Below are 12717 nucleotides of genomic sequence, written 5' to 3'. Positions count from 1 at the left end.
GGTGATATAACGGTTGCATCGCTGGACTCCCATGTAGTTGACTATGGTTCAAGTCCCGGACCCAGCATCTTGAAACTCACACCAGGCCCATGTGTGTGCATTCCCAAGATTTAGAGAGCAGAATAGAGAAGGGATTGCGGTGAGGCCTTTCCCACCCCGGTGATTTCTTGCCTTATGTCTCTTTGTTTCTCCAGTGAGCACACACGCCCTATAGCAAAAATCTTATGAAACAAAAAAAGAAAGTAAAACGTGGATAGTCCAAAAAGCATGCAAGAAACATGTTTATATAAAAGACACATGCTTACATACATATTTGTGTTGTAACTACCAATGCCCAGGGATGTTTAGCATATATTGGGTCATCGGAAAAGTTACAACTTAAATTTTGTTTTCCTGTGCAAAAATGCATCATGATTTTTCTGACAACCCGATATTTAGTTAAGCAGATTAGAGATTAGAATGTGAATAGAATGCTTCTCAATTTGAAATAACAATTACTTATAGTCAATTGGTTAATATCCCCCACTCCCAAGTGTACGTGTTCTTACGTATTTATAAGAAAAGCATGGAAATAGGTCTGTGTGACTTTATAAGGCAATTTTAACACAGGTTACCACACGGAATGTAGGGCTGAAGACTTACTGTAACAGTTAAAAGAATTATTAACGTATATATTACTTTTATAATTGGAACATTGTAAACACCGAGTCTTCCTATCAGGTTAGATCTTATCTTTTTAACTAGAGAGACTTTTGCTACAGAGTGTGTGCACTCTCCAAAGAGACAGAGACAGAAAGGGAGAAATCACCCCCTGGGGAGGAGTGGCCATGTCACAATCCCTTTTCCATTCTCCTCTCAGGATTTTGGGCACACACAAACATGTGTCTAATGTGATTTTTAAGTCTCTGACTCTGGGACTTGAACCAAGGTCAACTATGTGGGAGTTCAGCAAAATAACCATTACGCCACCTGCTGGTCTCAAGACCCTGTCTTTTTTTTTTGGAGAGATTTTTGCTATAGGGCACATGTGCTCACCAGAAAGCGAGAAATCATCCCCCAGGGGAGATGGCCATGCCACAATCCCTTCTCCATTCTCCTCTTGGGATCTTGGGTACGCATGCACACATGCCCAGTGTGAGTTTAAGCCACCGGATCTGGGACTTGAACCATGGTCGACTACATGGAAGTCCAGCGACATAGCCATTACGCCAACTGCTGGTCCCTCATTCATAGTAATGGAAGCCAAAGGATGCTGTGGGTTCATGGTTTGATGACCATCAGTCTGGAAACAACAGGGAGCTTGGTTATCCATTACATTTAATTTTTTCTAAGATTATCTTTATGAACTCTAAATAAATTATATTGAAATATTTCAGAAGTATGTTGCTTTTTTATCACTTAATTATCTCTCTTTTTTATTTTCCAGATGATCAGTAGAATTGAATACGTGCATACAAAGAATTTTATACACAGAGACATTAAACCAGATAACTTCCTAATGGGTATTGGGCGTCACTGTAATAAGGTTAGTCAAATGCTCTTTGCATGAAAAAACACAGTAAAATGTCTACAAGAATTGCTTTGGTAAACATTCAGTCTTTAATAAGCCATAGTAAATTGAATTTGCTCATGATAATTGCTTTGAAAGATTGTGCTAGGATAATCAGCTAACTCTATTAACTTAGTGACTTGAAATAAATTTTCTCCAACTTACCCATCCAAGGTCCAATATTCAGAAATATAAAATTCCAAGGGCTTTATAATGACCTGTAATCATCTGTGTTTAACTATTGAATAGTCGTATCTGTTTTTCATTCACTCGAGTAATGAAAACCTCTCTATACTTTTCCTCCTGAATGCTAAAAATCAGATTTTAACCTTGGCTCTGAATGTGGGTTTTGTAATATATGTGCTTGTGCCAGTGTCGGAACCACTGACCCATGTGTCACCATGGCGTTAACATTTGCTGACTGAGCATGGTTGATAATGACAATTATTCAGTCCTTGGATTCTTCATGTATTTAAGACAATAACTTGGGCCTGCTTCAAAAGTAGTTCAGTTTCTTACTTGAATGCCAAGTTGGGTGAGTTCTCTACTGCTTCTCTCCTTTTAAAGGAAAATACAGATGAGTGAAATGAAGATCCCTGTAGCAAAACTAGTGTTCATTGGGGTCTCTTAAGAATGGTTCAACTTCTGGGATTGGATATTAGCCAGTGATGCATGATTGCCATTAGTAATTAATTGTGCTGAAATTTTTTTCTGTAACAATTAGTTTTGAGAGAATTGCCTCTTTTTTTTCTTAAATTAATGTTGAGCTCGGACAGACAGGCAGCATTGGCAATGCACTTAAACATGTTATACAATGATCTGATAGAAATTATCAGTCTCAGGACAACTTGGATTTATTTATTTACTTATTTATTTATTTTTGCAGTTCTTTTATTTTGTTTTTATTTGTTTCTGGAAGGAAGATTCCCATTTGTTTCATTAAATTGTTAGGGAATGTTTGGAGTTTTTAGGTCTAGCTATGTTTACCTTTGTTTGCCTGTATGAATGCCAACTTAGAGCCATTATCATTAGAACTGGTGTTATTTTTCAATATGTGAGATGTTAATGTTGATCTAAGTTTTAGGAAATTAAAAATTTTTTGTACAATGTCTGCATAAAACTATCTTGTCATTCCCAAATTACATTTTTTAAAATGTGTTGTTTTTTTAAAATGTGTGGACCAGCAGATGGCATAATGGTTATGTTGCTGGACTCCCATATAGTCAACCGTGGTTTGAGTCCTGGACCCGGTGGCTTAAAATTCACACAAGGTGCACATGCATATGTGCCCAAAATCTCGAGAGGAGAGTAGAGGAGAAGGGATTGTGGTGTGGCCATCCCCCCTGAGGGGGGTGATTTCTCACTTTCTGTCTCTCTATCTCTTTCTCTCTCGGGTGAGCGCACTCGCTCTATAGCAAAAAATCTCCCCCCCCCTCCCCGCCAAAAAAAATGTTAAAGATGTGTTATGTAGCTGCTCTCTGAAGAATCCAGGTTCTTGGTTGTTATTACAAGGCCTGGTAGTGTAATTGAAAAAAATTACTGTTAAATTGGACAGTTTTGTCAGTTTGACTCAACCTCTTTTGGCCATTTCCCTGCTTTCTCCTTCCCATTTTCTTACCAGTAATACTCATTATCCCCATGTTATCCCTGTTCTGCATGTTGACGTTAAAATTGCAGTACGTGATTTTTACCTTAAATTTTAATGATGGCCTATGTAATACCACTTTGCTTTTTTCTCCTCTTAAAGAATAGTTTGTTATCACGTAGTTTTATTAGGAAGTCCAAGTTGCCTGGTGATAAAACCCATTTTAGGATCTGTGTTCCTCCTTTATAGATAACCAAATGAATTGTATGGAGCTGCTTGCTGCTAGTTTCAGTGAGTCCCTGAGTTAGAAGTGAAGTGTTTTATTCAGCTAAGGTTTAAATACTAAATGTTTCTCTTGAACATTTTAGATTAGTATTTCGTTTATGTAGTTGGTTTTTAGTGTTTTCTGAGACTGGAGTCTTTGGTCAGCTCATTCCAGTAGTTTTTTATTCATGGGGAGAAAACTTTTTGGGAGATTTTGAGGTCAATAAGTTAAATTTCGAATATGGAAAATTGTTCTGAATTTAATATTTAGGAGTAGTCACTCCAGTCTTAGTCAATGTGCTCATCTTTTCTAGTAATCAGCCCTGCATGCTTATGAAAATAAATTTTAAGGTGACTAAATGCCTTCTACCTCTTCCTTACTGAAGATTTTTTCCCCCTGTACACCTTTTTTGGGGGAAGGGCAGATTATGGTACCAATGACTTACAGATCTAAATTCCCCATTTTTGATTAAAAAGTTAAAGAGCCAAATGTCACCATTGCTATCCCTGTTTCAGGCAGTGACACAATATAGTGGCATTAAAAACTTGAGTATTCTCCAGAATTCAAATGTTCTAGAGCATATGATTCTTATTTGGAAAACTGAGAAGCTACAGTGCTTGGTGGAAGAAGGATGGCATTTGGCTACCCTGTTCTTTCTCTAATGCCTCGGTGTTGCCTGTCTGCGCCGGCCATTGTTGCAATGTAAGCAATACTGTTTGATGCACTGCCACCCTCTATTGTCTGTTTAGTGTTTAGAATCTCCAGTGGGGAAGAGGAAAAGAAGCATGACTGTTAGTACTTCTCAGGACCCATCTTTCTCAGGATTAAACCAGGTCTGAAACTGTCTCCTATTCCAACCTCAATCCCAAATTCATGTGCTTTTTCTTTTTTATTGTTTTATTTTGATAATTTTTGTTTTGTTTTAATTCTGGAGAATGTAGATCTTGCTCAAGCACCTCTTATGTTGGCATTATTCAGACATACTTGGCAAACATATAACATTACTAAGATGTTTCTTTGCGGCTTTTGCTTAAAATTGTAAAGTTTAGAGGAAAATTAAATGAAAATAAGATGTTATATTTAGATTTCTAATATCCATATGAAGAAATGATATATTGGATTAGCTTTGAAGTTCTTTACCTAATAGAAAACTTGAGATAGACTGCTTAGTTTTTAAAAATGTATTTGGAGTTGCAGAACTTAATTCACAGAATCAATTTAGTTACACCAGGGTGTATAGTGAATATATTCTGCCTCACCTCCCTTCTCTTTCCGTAATGAGCATCAAGTAAGTGCAGATCAGATTTCAGATCTAGTGTTTCTAGAATTCATTTGCCTTAGTCTGTAAATTCTCATCTTCTACCAAATAGATAATTAAAGAGCATTATGTGCTCTGGAACTATGAGACATGGCATCCTTAACCATGTAACAGCATAATTTAAGTACTCATCAAACTGTGGCAAATTACTGTTAGTAATATGTAAGATAAATTAAATGAATTTATAACCTGGTGATTTTGTTTTTGGCAAGCTACATAAACTCTCCCAGTAATTTTGTAAATATTTAAAGAAAATGAAAGCAGAGCCAGTGACTTGGTGACTGGGGCAACTGGATCCCATGTGGTTGTACAGTTCAAGTCCCGGACCCGGCGGCTTGGGAGATGGGCTTTGTGCTTGTGTGCCCAAAATTCCAAGAGGAAAATGGAGAAGGGATTGCGACGTGGCCATCCCCCTTGTGTGCTTTCTCTCTCTCTCTCTCTTTTGCCCTCTCTATTTCTCTCTGGCGAGCAAACACACCTTATAACAATTTTTTTTTTAATACAAATTTTTACACACACACTTCAACAGTTTCTTAGATATTATAATCCTAATATAGAGGGGAAAAAAGAAAGAAGAAAAGTAGAATTCTGTATATTTACTTTTATAGAAGTTAGATTTTTTTCACTGTACCTTTTTTTTAGACAAAGGAAAATTAGACTCTTTAAATCACAGAATTTAGGTGTGAATTTTGACCATCATGAACAAGTAAATCTTTATATCATTCAATTTAGTATACACTGAAAAGGTAGAAACATGCGTGATTAAAAAAACAACAACATACTTGGTGGTACCTTAATTTTCCATGTGTATCATTTGGGTAATCATTTAATCCTTCTCCATATTGCCCAGGCATATTTCAAGAACTGCCTTTTGTTGTTAGATGGTTACAGAAATTGAAAGTTACTTTTAATCAGGCAAGGAAATACCAACCATTGTTATTTGATCTAGGTTGGGGACAGAGAGCATGGATGGTGGAGAGTTAGCCACATTACAAGACAGTACAAAATTGTTGAACTTTTTACATACCCATTTATTCACATATTTCACTTGTTTTATAACATGATCATTTAATATTGGAGGGTCGGGAAAGTCGTGATGCATTTTTGCAAAGAAAACCACTTCTTTCCCAACAACTTAATAATTTACATATAAAGTTGTATTGAAGTTTTATATTCCGTATATCCAGGTTAGCTAGGTTGTGAGGGAGTGACCTTGTGAATATTTTGGAAGGGCAGGGGAATGAAACTCCTGGTTAGGAAAAAAAATGCTGCAAGTACTAAAACCTAAAATTAGCAACAGTGTTTCTGAAGAAAATGTGCTTCAGTTGAAAGGAATTGCCCCATTTTGTCAAACATTAACTCATTTCCATGTGCCTTTGATGAATAGGCTGCGTTCTTTAAATCAGGCACAAATTTTACTTACTGCATATAATTAGTAAAAATCCACATGAAAGCAGCTTGGCCCACCCGAGCAACTCGCCAGTTACTGTATGTGAAGCCTGTGAAATACATTTCCTTGTGCTGAGTCCATGCTGCCTTTTCCTCACTTGGTTCTACCATTACGAATTCACAGATGTTGGACTGTGTCTCCCCTACCGTATCTCGTGTAAGCACTTCCATTAATTTTTAAGGTCAAAGCACACAGAGAAATAATGAAGACACTTGATTAGGTACTTCATGGTAATGAACTACCATGAAATTTTTTTGTGTTTTCATTTCAATTAGTTTTTCTGTCCTTTGTTTACTGAAAATAGGGTAACCCTGTGCATCCCAATCATGCCTTTTCCTAACCTACTAACCAGATTTTATAAGAAAACATTTTATTTGCCCTTTTTTTTTGGTTTTGATATTAAAGATTTAGATATTTAAGAAGATAATGTTTATATATTCTTAACTCTCTTTATAAATACAATTTCTCCTTCTAGTATTATGAAAGTAAGAATTCTCCAGTGAACACTGAAGTTCTATAAAGCAGTCACTTGATTGGGAGAAAGTGTCTGGTTAGTGAGTGAAAAGTGGAGATAACGGAGTAGAGATTGAGACAGGAGTGAACCTGTCTGATATAATCATGACAGAGCTGCTCCCTTTTCCACCATCTGAAGTACCAGAGGAGACAATCCTAGAAAATATCTTCCAGAGGAAATTCTCTGTGCTAATCACTACTGATTAAAAGTCCACATATTAGCAATACTTTTTAAAATGCCATGAAGCCGAGTTTCCTTTTGTGCTTACTTTCCTGTGTTTTCATTGTAATGGGAAATCTGCAGAACTTAATCATCATTTCTATTTCGCTATTTAATAGAAGTATATTGCTCATCTTAGTATTGGTGTACTAAGCCAGTTTACATAGCAAGAGAGACTTGCAGTGTGAGCTTTCTTTTAGTGTTTAAGAACACTAACTTTCTCATTCCTATAATCACTTTATTATTGTTTAGGTAGAGATTTAAATCTTACTGCTTAGCTTTCATTATCCAATTTCACTTTACTAAATTTCATCTTTATTCTTTCAGAGTAAATTAAGTAAAAATAAGTATCTCATTATTGATATGGTGAAAACTCAAACGAAAATGTCTTTAATATCATTGAAAATAGGTTACAGTGCCTGGTTGAAATAAGTGTTATTCAACATTCTAAGAGAGCCATTTGATCAGATCTTTATAAACCTGGATCAATAATTCGCTTTAATTGTTTTTTTGACAGAGAACCTAATAGGTTAGAAGAATGGATTTCCTAGTACATAACAGATTATAAACTGTCAGACAGGAAACAGGAGCCAATAGCCTAATGGAAAGAACTACGAAATAGGAACTAAGTAGAAAAGAGCAATAGTCTAGGGCTATTTAATAAAAGGGCATGTAGATCTGGTTTTTGTAGATGTAACTTTCTATTACATTTTTTAGATGAGGCTTGTGTACTTGCTAGAGTGATATAGAGAAGGAGAGGAAGAATACACTCTCCATGGGGGTTGCTCACACCACAATCCTCTCTCTGAAAGATCTCTGCTTTTGGAACTTTGGGCACTCGGTGCACACTCACCTGGCATGTTTTTTAAGCCACCAGTCTGGGAATCAAACCACATAGTGGGGCCATATTGAACCCAGCCACTTTCACCACTGTGCCACCAGCTGGCCTTATTGTTAGAACTTTATTTCAGTGTAGTACAATATGTTATTTTATAATAATGGTTTTTAAGTAAAGCTTATTTTGTTTTTAAGTAAAGCTTATTTTGTTTTAGAAAGTAGGTAAGTGAATTTTGTTGTTGTTGTTGGAAGGGTACAGCACTCTCCAGAGACCTCGGTGCACACTCACCTGGCATGTTTTTTAAGCCACCAGTCTGGGAATCAAACCACATAGTGGGGCCATATTGAACCCAGCCACTTTCACCACTGTGCCACCAGCTGGCCTTATTGTTAGAACTTTATTTCAGTGTAGTACAATATGTTATTTTATAATAATGGTTTTTAAGTAAAGCTTATTTTGTTTTTAAGTAAAGCTTATTTTGTTTTAGAAAGTAGGTAAGTGAATTTTGTTGTTGTTGTTGGAAGGGTACAGCACTCTCCAGAGACAAAGGGGGGAGGCAGAAGGCAGCCTCCAAAGGGGCGTGGTCATGTACATAATCCCTTCTCCATTTCTCCATCCTGTGGGATCTGGGGCACACAAGGACTCTTTTCCCATGTGTGTTTAAGCTGCCAGGGCTAGATTAGAACCTTTTGGTTGACCATGTAGGGTCAGGCTCCCTTAGTGACTAGGCGACAGGGCCAGTCCTCTAGTTTCACTTTTATTAATAGATAGCCAATTTAAACTACTAATTGTAAGCCACCTTATTTAAATGTTAAGTGGTAGATATTTTCATGTTTTGTTTTAAGTTTTGGGGTTTTTTCCTTTTCTTTTCTTTTTTAGTAGAACCTGCATGCATAATGTTAGTGCAGGGTAGCAGAATGTTACGCATGCTTCTTTAGGAAAGGCCTGGGTTTTTTTTGTTGTTGTTAATAAAAAACGTCTTGATTTCATTGGTAGTATTAGACTGGGGAGGAGTGTTTTATTTAGATAATGAGCATTTGGAAGAATGGCCTTTGTAGGAGGAGAAAGTTACAGATAGCTTATGTCTACATTTTGATAACTCTTGCTTGTTTACTAATAGTAATAGGTTGTCAGGTTTCCTTATAGCAAATAGTATCCTTGTCAACTCTGCTATCAAGCATGTATATATTTCTCCACTTAATTTTATAAAAACAGGCTCCTGAATGTATACTGAACTGAGCCTGTGAAATTGTGCAAATGACAGTGTTCCAACTATTACACTGAACTGTAATTTTTAAACTTGCTTTATTAGTAAAAGCTTGTTGGGGTTTTGATTTTGTTTATTATTCTACTTATGATGCTTTATTTTGATATAGTTGAATACATAGAATAGATGCCGTTTAATGAGTAAGAAGAAAGCAGTTTGGATGAACAAGGTTGGAAACCTAATGTCTCTTTATTTCTCTCTTAAAGTTATTCCTTATTGACTTTGGTTTGGCCAAAAAGTACAGAGACAACAGGACAAGGCAACATATACCATACAGAGAAGATAAAAACCTCACTGGCACTGCCCGATATGCTAGCATCAATGCACATCTTGGTATTGAGCAGAGGTGAGTTGGAAATTGAATGTGCTTGCCAAACACATAACAAAAGCCATTAATGGTTTTTTGTTGGTTTTTTGTTTTTGTTTTGGGAGTGATTTTTGCTACAGTGTGGGTATACTCACCAGAGAGAGACAGAGACAGAAAGCGAGAAATCACCCCCCAGGGGGATGACCATGCTGCAATCCCTCCTCCTCCATTCTCCTCTCAGGATCTTGGGCATGCACACACACGCGCCTGGCGTGAGTCTAAGCCACCGAGTCCAGGACTTGAACCACGATTGACTACATGGGAGTTCAGCGACATAGCCATTACGCTAACTGCTGGTCCCATGGGTTTTTGAAATGTAATTTTTGTTTTTTGTTTTGTTTTTGTTTTTAACAACATCTAAGAATGCCTCTTGACTGAAGGTTTGAAGTATGCTTATTAGCCACTATAGGCGATGCTTTAATCAGTGTGGAGAAGCCAAATAAATGAGGTCTTTTGCTTACTTTGTCGAAGGTTTGTCTCTTGGGGAGAAAATACTGCCTGATGGAAAGTTAGAAGCATAAATGCAATTTGGACAGTTTAAAGTAAAAAATTGAATAATTTCTGCTCTCTCCCTATTTCCTCACTTGAGTTCTAGTTTTTCAAGTTCCCTTCATCTTTTTTTGCTCATTATTTGCCCTTTAAAACAAACAGAAACAAGTGATTTGACAGTAGGTTAGGAAACTTGATGAGAAGAGTTTCAAGCTTAGGAAATATATCTGTGAATACCTGACTGATCTGGGTTAAACTATAATTTCAGTGTCTACATGCTAAAATATCACCTAACCTTAACTATATACCTATCTGAATACTTCAGTATGTGTGTATGTATATTTAGGGTTTTTTGGTTTTTTTTTTTGAGAGGTTTTTTTGCTATAAGGCGCGTGCGCTCGCCAGACAGACAGAGAGAGACATAGAGACAGAAAGCGAGAAATCACCCCCCAGGAGGGATGGTCACGCCGCAATCCCTTCTCCTCCATTCTCCTCTCAGGATCTTGGGCACGCACGCACACGCGCCCGGCATGAGTTTTAAGCCACCGGGTCCGGGACACGAACCGCGGTCGACTACATGGGAGTCCAGCGACATAGCCATTACGCTAACTGCTGGTTCCCTATATATTTAGATATTTGTGTGTGTGTGTGTGTGTGTGTGTGTGTGTGTGTGTGTGTGTGTGTATATATGTGTGTGTGTGTGTGTGTGTGTGTGTATATATATATGTGTGTGTGTGTGTGTTCACCTATAAAGTCATGATGCGTTTTTTGCTTAGAGAAGCATAGAAAAATAGGTCATGACTTTTTCTAAAACCTAATAAGTACACTCTTGCATAAGACATCAAGTAACTCTCCTCATTTAGAAAATTTCTTCTGTGAACTTGGATTACTTTCATGTGTTACCATAAGAGTTACAGTTTACAAAATTATATTCTTTTTTCTAGTCGCCGAGATGATATGGAATCATTAGGATATGTTTTGATGTATTTTAATAGAACCAGCCTGCCATGGCAAGGACTAAAGGTAAGTCAGACTCACAATACCAGTTGGTTTGTTTGCTTAAGAATAAAAGTATATATACTGACAATAACCTTTAAAAGTTCCTCTCAAATTGGAAGTATTTCTTTTTCTTTTTAAAACTATTATTTATTTACTTACTTACTTTAATTTGACCAGAGAGGAACAGAGTGAGAGGTGGCCAGGGGGGAGGGGTTAAGATTTTTCTTGAATCTCACGTATATGTTTATCTAATGTGTTGAACTACTTAGGTTCCTCCGAGTGGTACTAAATATATCTTTGTGGTTGGATTCTTACTTTCCATAGGCTGCAACAAAGAAGCAAAAATACGAAAAGATTAGTGAAAAAAAGATGTCCACTCCTGTTGAAGTTTTGTGTAAGGTGAGTATGCATAGTGAATATTATAAAAATACAAATGATCCCAAAAAAATTGTAGAACTTACACATCAATGATTCTGAATATCTTTGCTTTAACAGTGACTTGAATGTGAGTCACTTTAAATAAGTGTTCAATTTCATGTTTCTGGTTTATTTAGGTTCTCTAATATATTAAAAATTGGGAATTTAATAGGGCAGATAAACTTTAATAATAGAATTTCATCAGCCTGTGAGAATTAAATTAAATTCTCCTTATCCCAAATCTGGTGCCAGAAATGAAGGGATAGCAGCAATTGGTACATAAGAATACGGAAAGAGAAAGGCAAATTGAAACAACCCAGAACAGCAATTTTCCAACAATAAAGAAATTAGTTTGAATCAGGCCCATTTCTCTAAAATTTTAAACTTCATAGAAGGGCAAATAGAGAAACTTTGTGTCTTGAACTGCGGTCTCTTCCATGGAAAGAAGGGCACATAGTCTTTTGATTTAAGAATTACATATCGGAAATTAATTAGAAAATAGTAGACAGTTAAATAGTTGGGCAATAGAGGGGAGAGATTAGAGAGAATTAAAATAGTAGTTTGTGAGTGGCCAGCAGATGACATAATGGTTGTGTTGGTGGACTCCCATTTAGTTGACTATGGTTCAAGTCCTGGACCTGGTAGCTTAAAATTCATGCCAGCCGTGTGTGTGCTTGCCCAGAATCCTGAGAAGAGACTGGAGAAGGGGTCGTGATGTGGCCGTCACCCCTGGGGAGTGATTTCTCACTTTATGTCTCTGTCCCTTTGGCAAGTGCGTATGCCCTATAGCCTCGCGCCCCCCTCCAAAAAAAAAAATTCATACTTGTGGAAGAAAGGAATGGAAATGTGTGTGTTGTATGTGTGTCTTGTTCACAAATTGACCTTTTCTGCACATACGCAGTAAAGGAGGAGAAACTTTGTGTCTTGAACTGCGTGGGAAACTGGTCATTCCTGAAACTCTTTGGAATTCGTTTTGAATTATGAAATATATTTAGGATAAAATGAGCAAAATTAATGAGTAAATCAGTTTTAGTGAATAAAATGTGTTACTTTTCCAGGCAACAAAACATTGTAATTTCTTTACGGTGCTGTTCCATGCAGGAGAAAGATTAATTTGACTTCACAAAAAAGTCAGCCATGTTTATGAGAAGAGAAAGGAAGAGGATTTAGTACATTCTCTGCTTCTGTCTGAACTTCTTAACTTCTATCTAGAAGTTGTGAATTATGTCTTTCTTACTGGATTAGCTACAAATAAAAGAGAGTGTGGAATCAGTATAGATAGAAGTATGAAGTATTGCTATAAAGTAGTGAAATTACTTCTACTCCCGTGGTCATGTTCCTTACCATTAAGACAGACCATGAATGCATTGGGTCATCCGGACAGTCTCAATGTAATTTTCTATGCAAAAATGTGTCACGACTTTTCCATTGTTCCAATAT

At 36.8% G+C, this 12717-nt stretch overlaps 1 protein-coding gene across 9 annotated transcripts in view; it reads left to right on the top strand.

The window, feature by feature from the left end:
- Positions 1 to 12717, top strand: part of CSNK1A1 (casein kinase 1 alpha 1) — a 51219-nt gene that overhangs the window by 27064 nt on the left and 11438 nt on the right. For 7 of the 9 annotated variants that reach the window (XR_003549758.1, XM_006150876.3, XM_006150873.3 and 4 more), the window contains exons 4-8: positions 1427 to 1525; positions 4149 to 4232; positions 9212 to 9351; positions 10806 to 10884; positions 11185 to 11259. Coding sequence is in view for 8 of the 9 variants with exons in the window: in XM_006150876.3 (XP_006150938.1) it covers positions 1427 to 1525; positions 4149 to 4232; positions 9212 to 9351; positions 10806 to 10884; positions 11185 to 11259 (477 nt within the window). In the remaining variant the exon portion in view is untranslated. The remainder of the gene's footprint in view (positions 1 to 1426; positions 1526 to 4148; positions 4233 to 9211; positions 9352 to 10805; positions 10885 to 11184; positions 11260 to 12717) is intronic. The other 2 variants (XM_027772810.1, XM_027772811.1) reach the window with 1 other exon arrangement.

The sequence above is a fragment of the Tupaia chinensis genome, unplaced genomic scaffold, assembly GCF_000334495.1.
Source record: "Tupaia chinensis unplaced genomic scaffold, TupChi_1.0 Scaffold000303_1, whole genome shotgun sequence".
In the NCBI taxonomy this organism is placed as follows: Eukaryota; Metazoa; Chordata; class Mammalia; order Scandentia; family Tupaiidae; genus Tupaia; species Tupaia belangeri.
The sequence above is the reverse complement of the archived record's forward strand: the minus strand, read 5'-3'. Positions and strand labels throughout refer to the sequence as shown.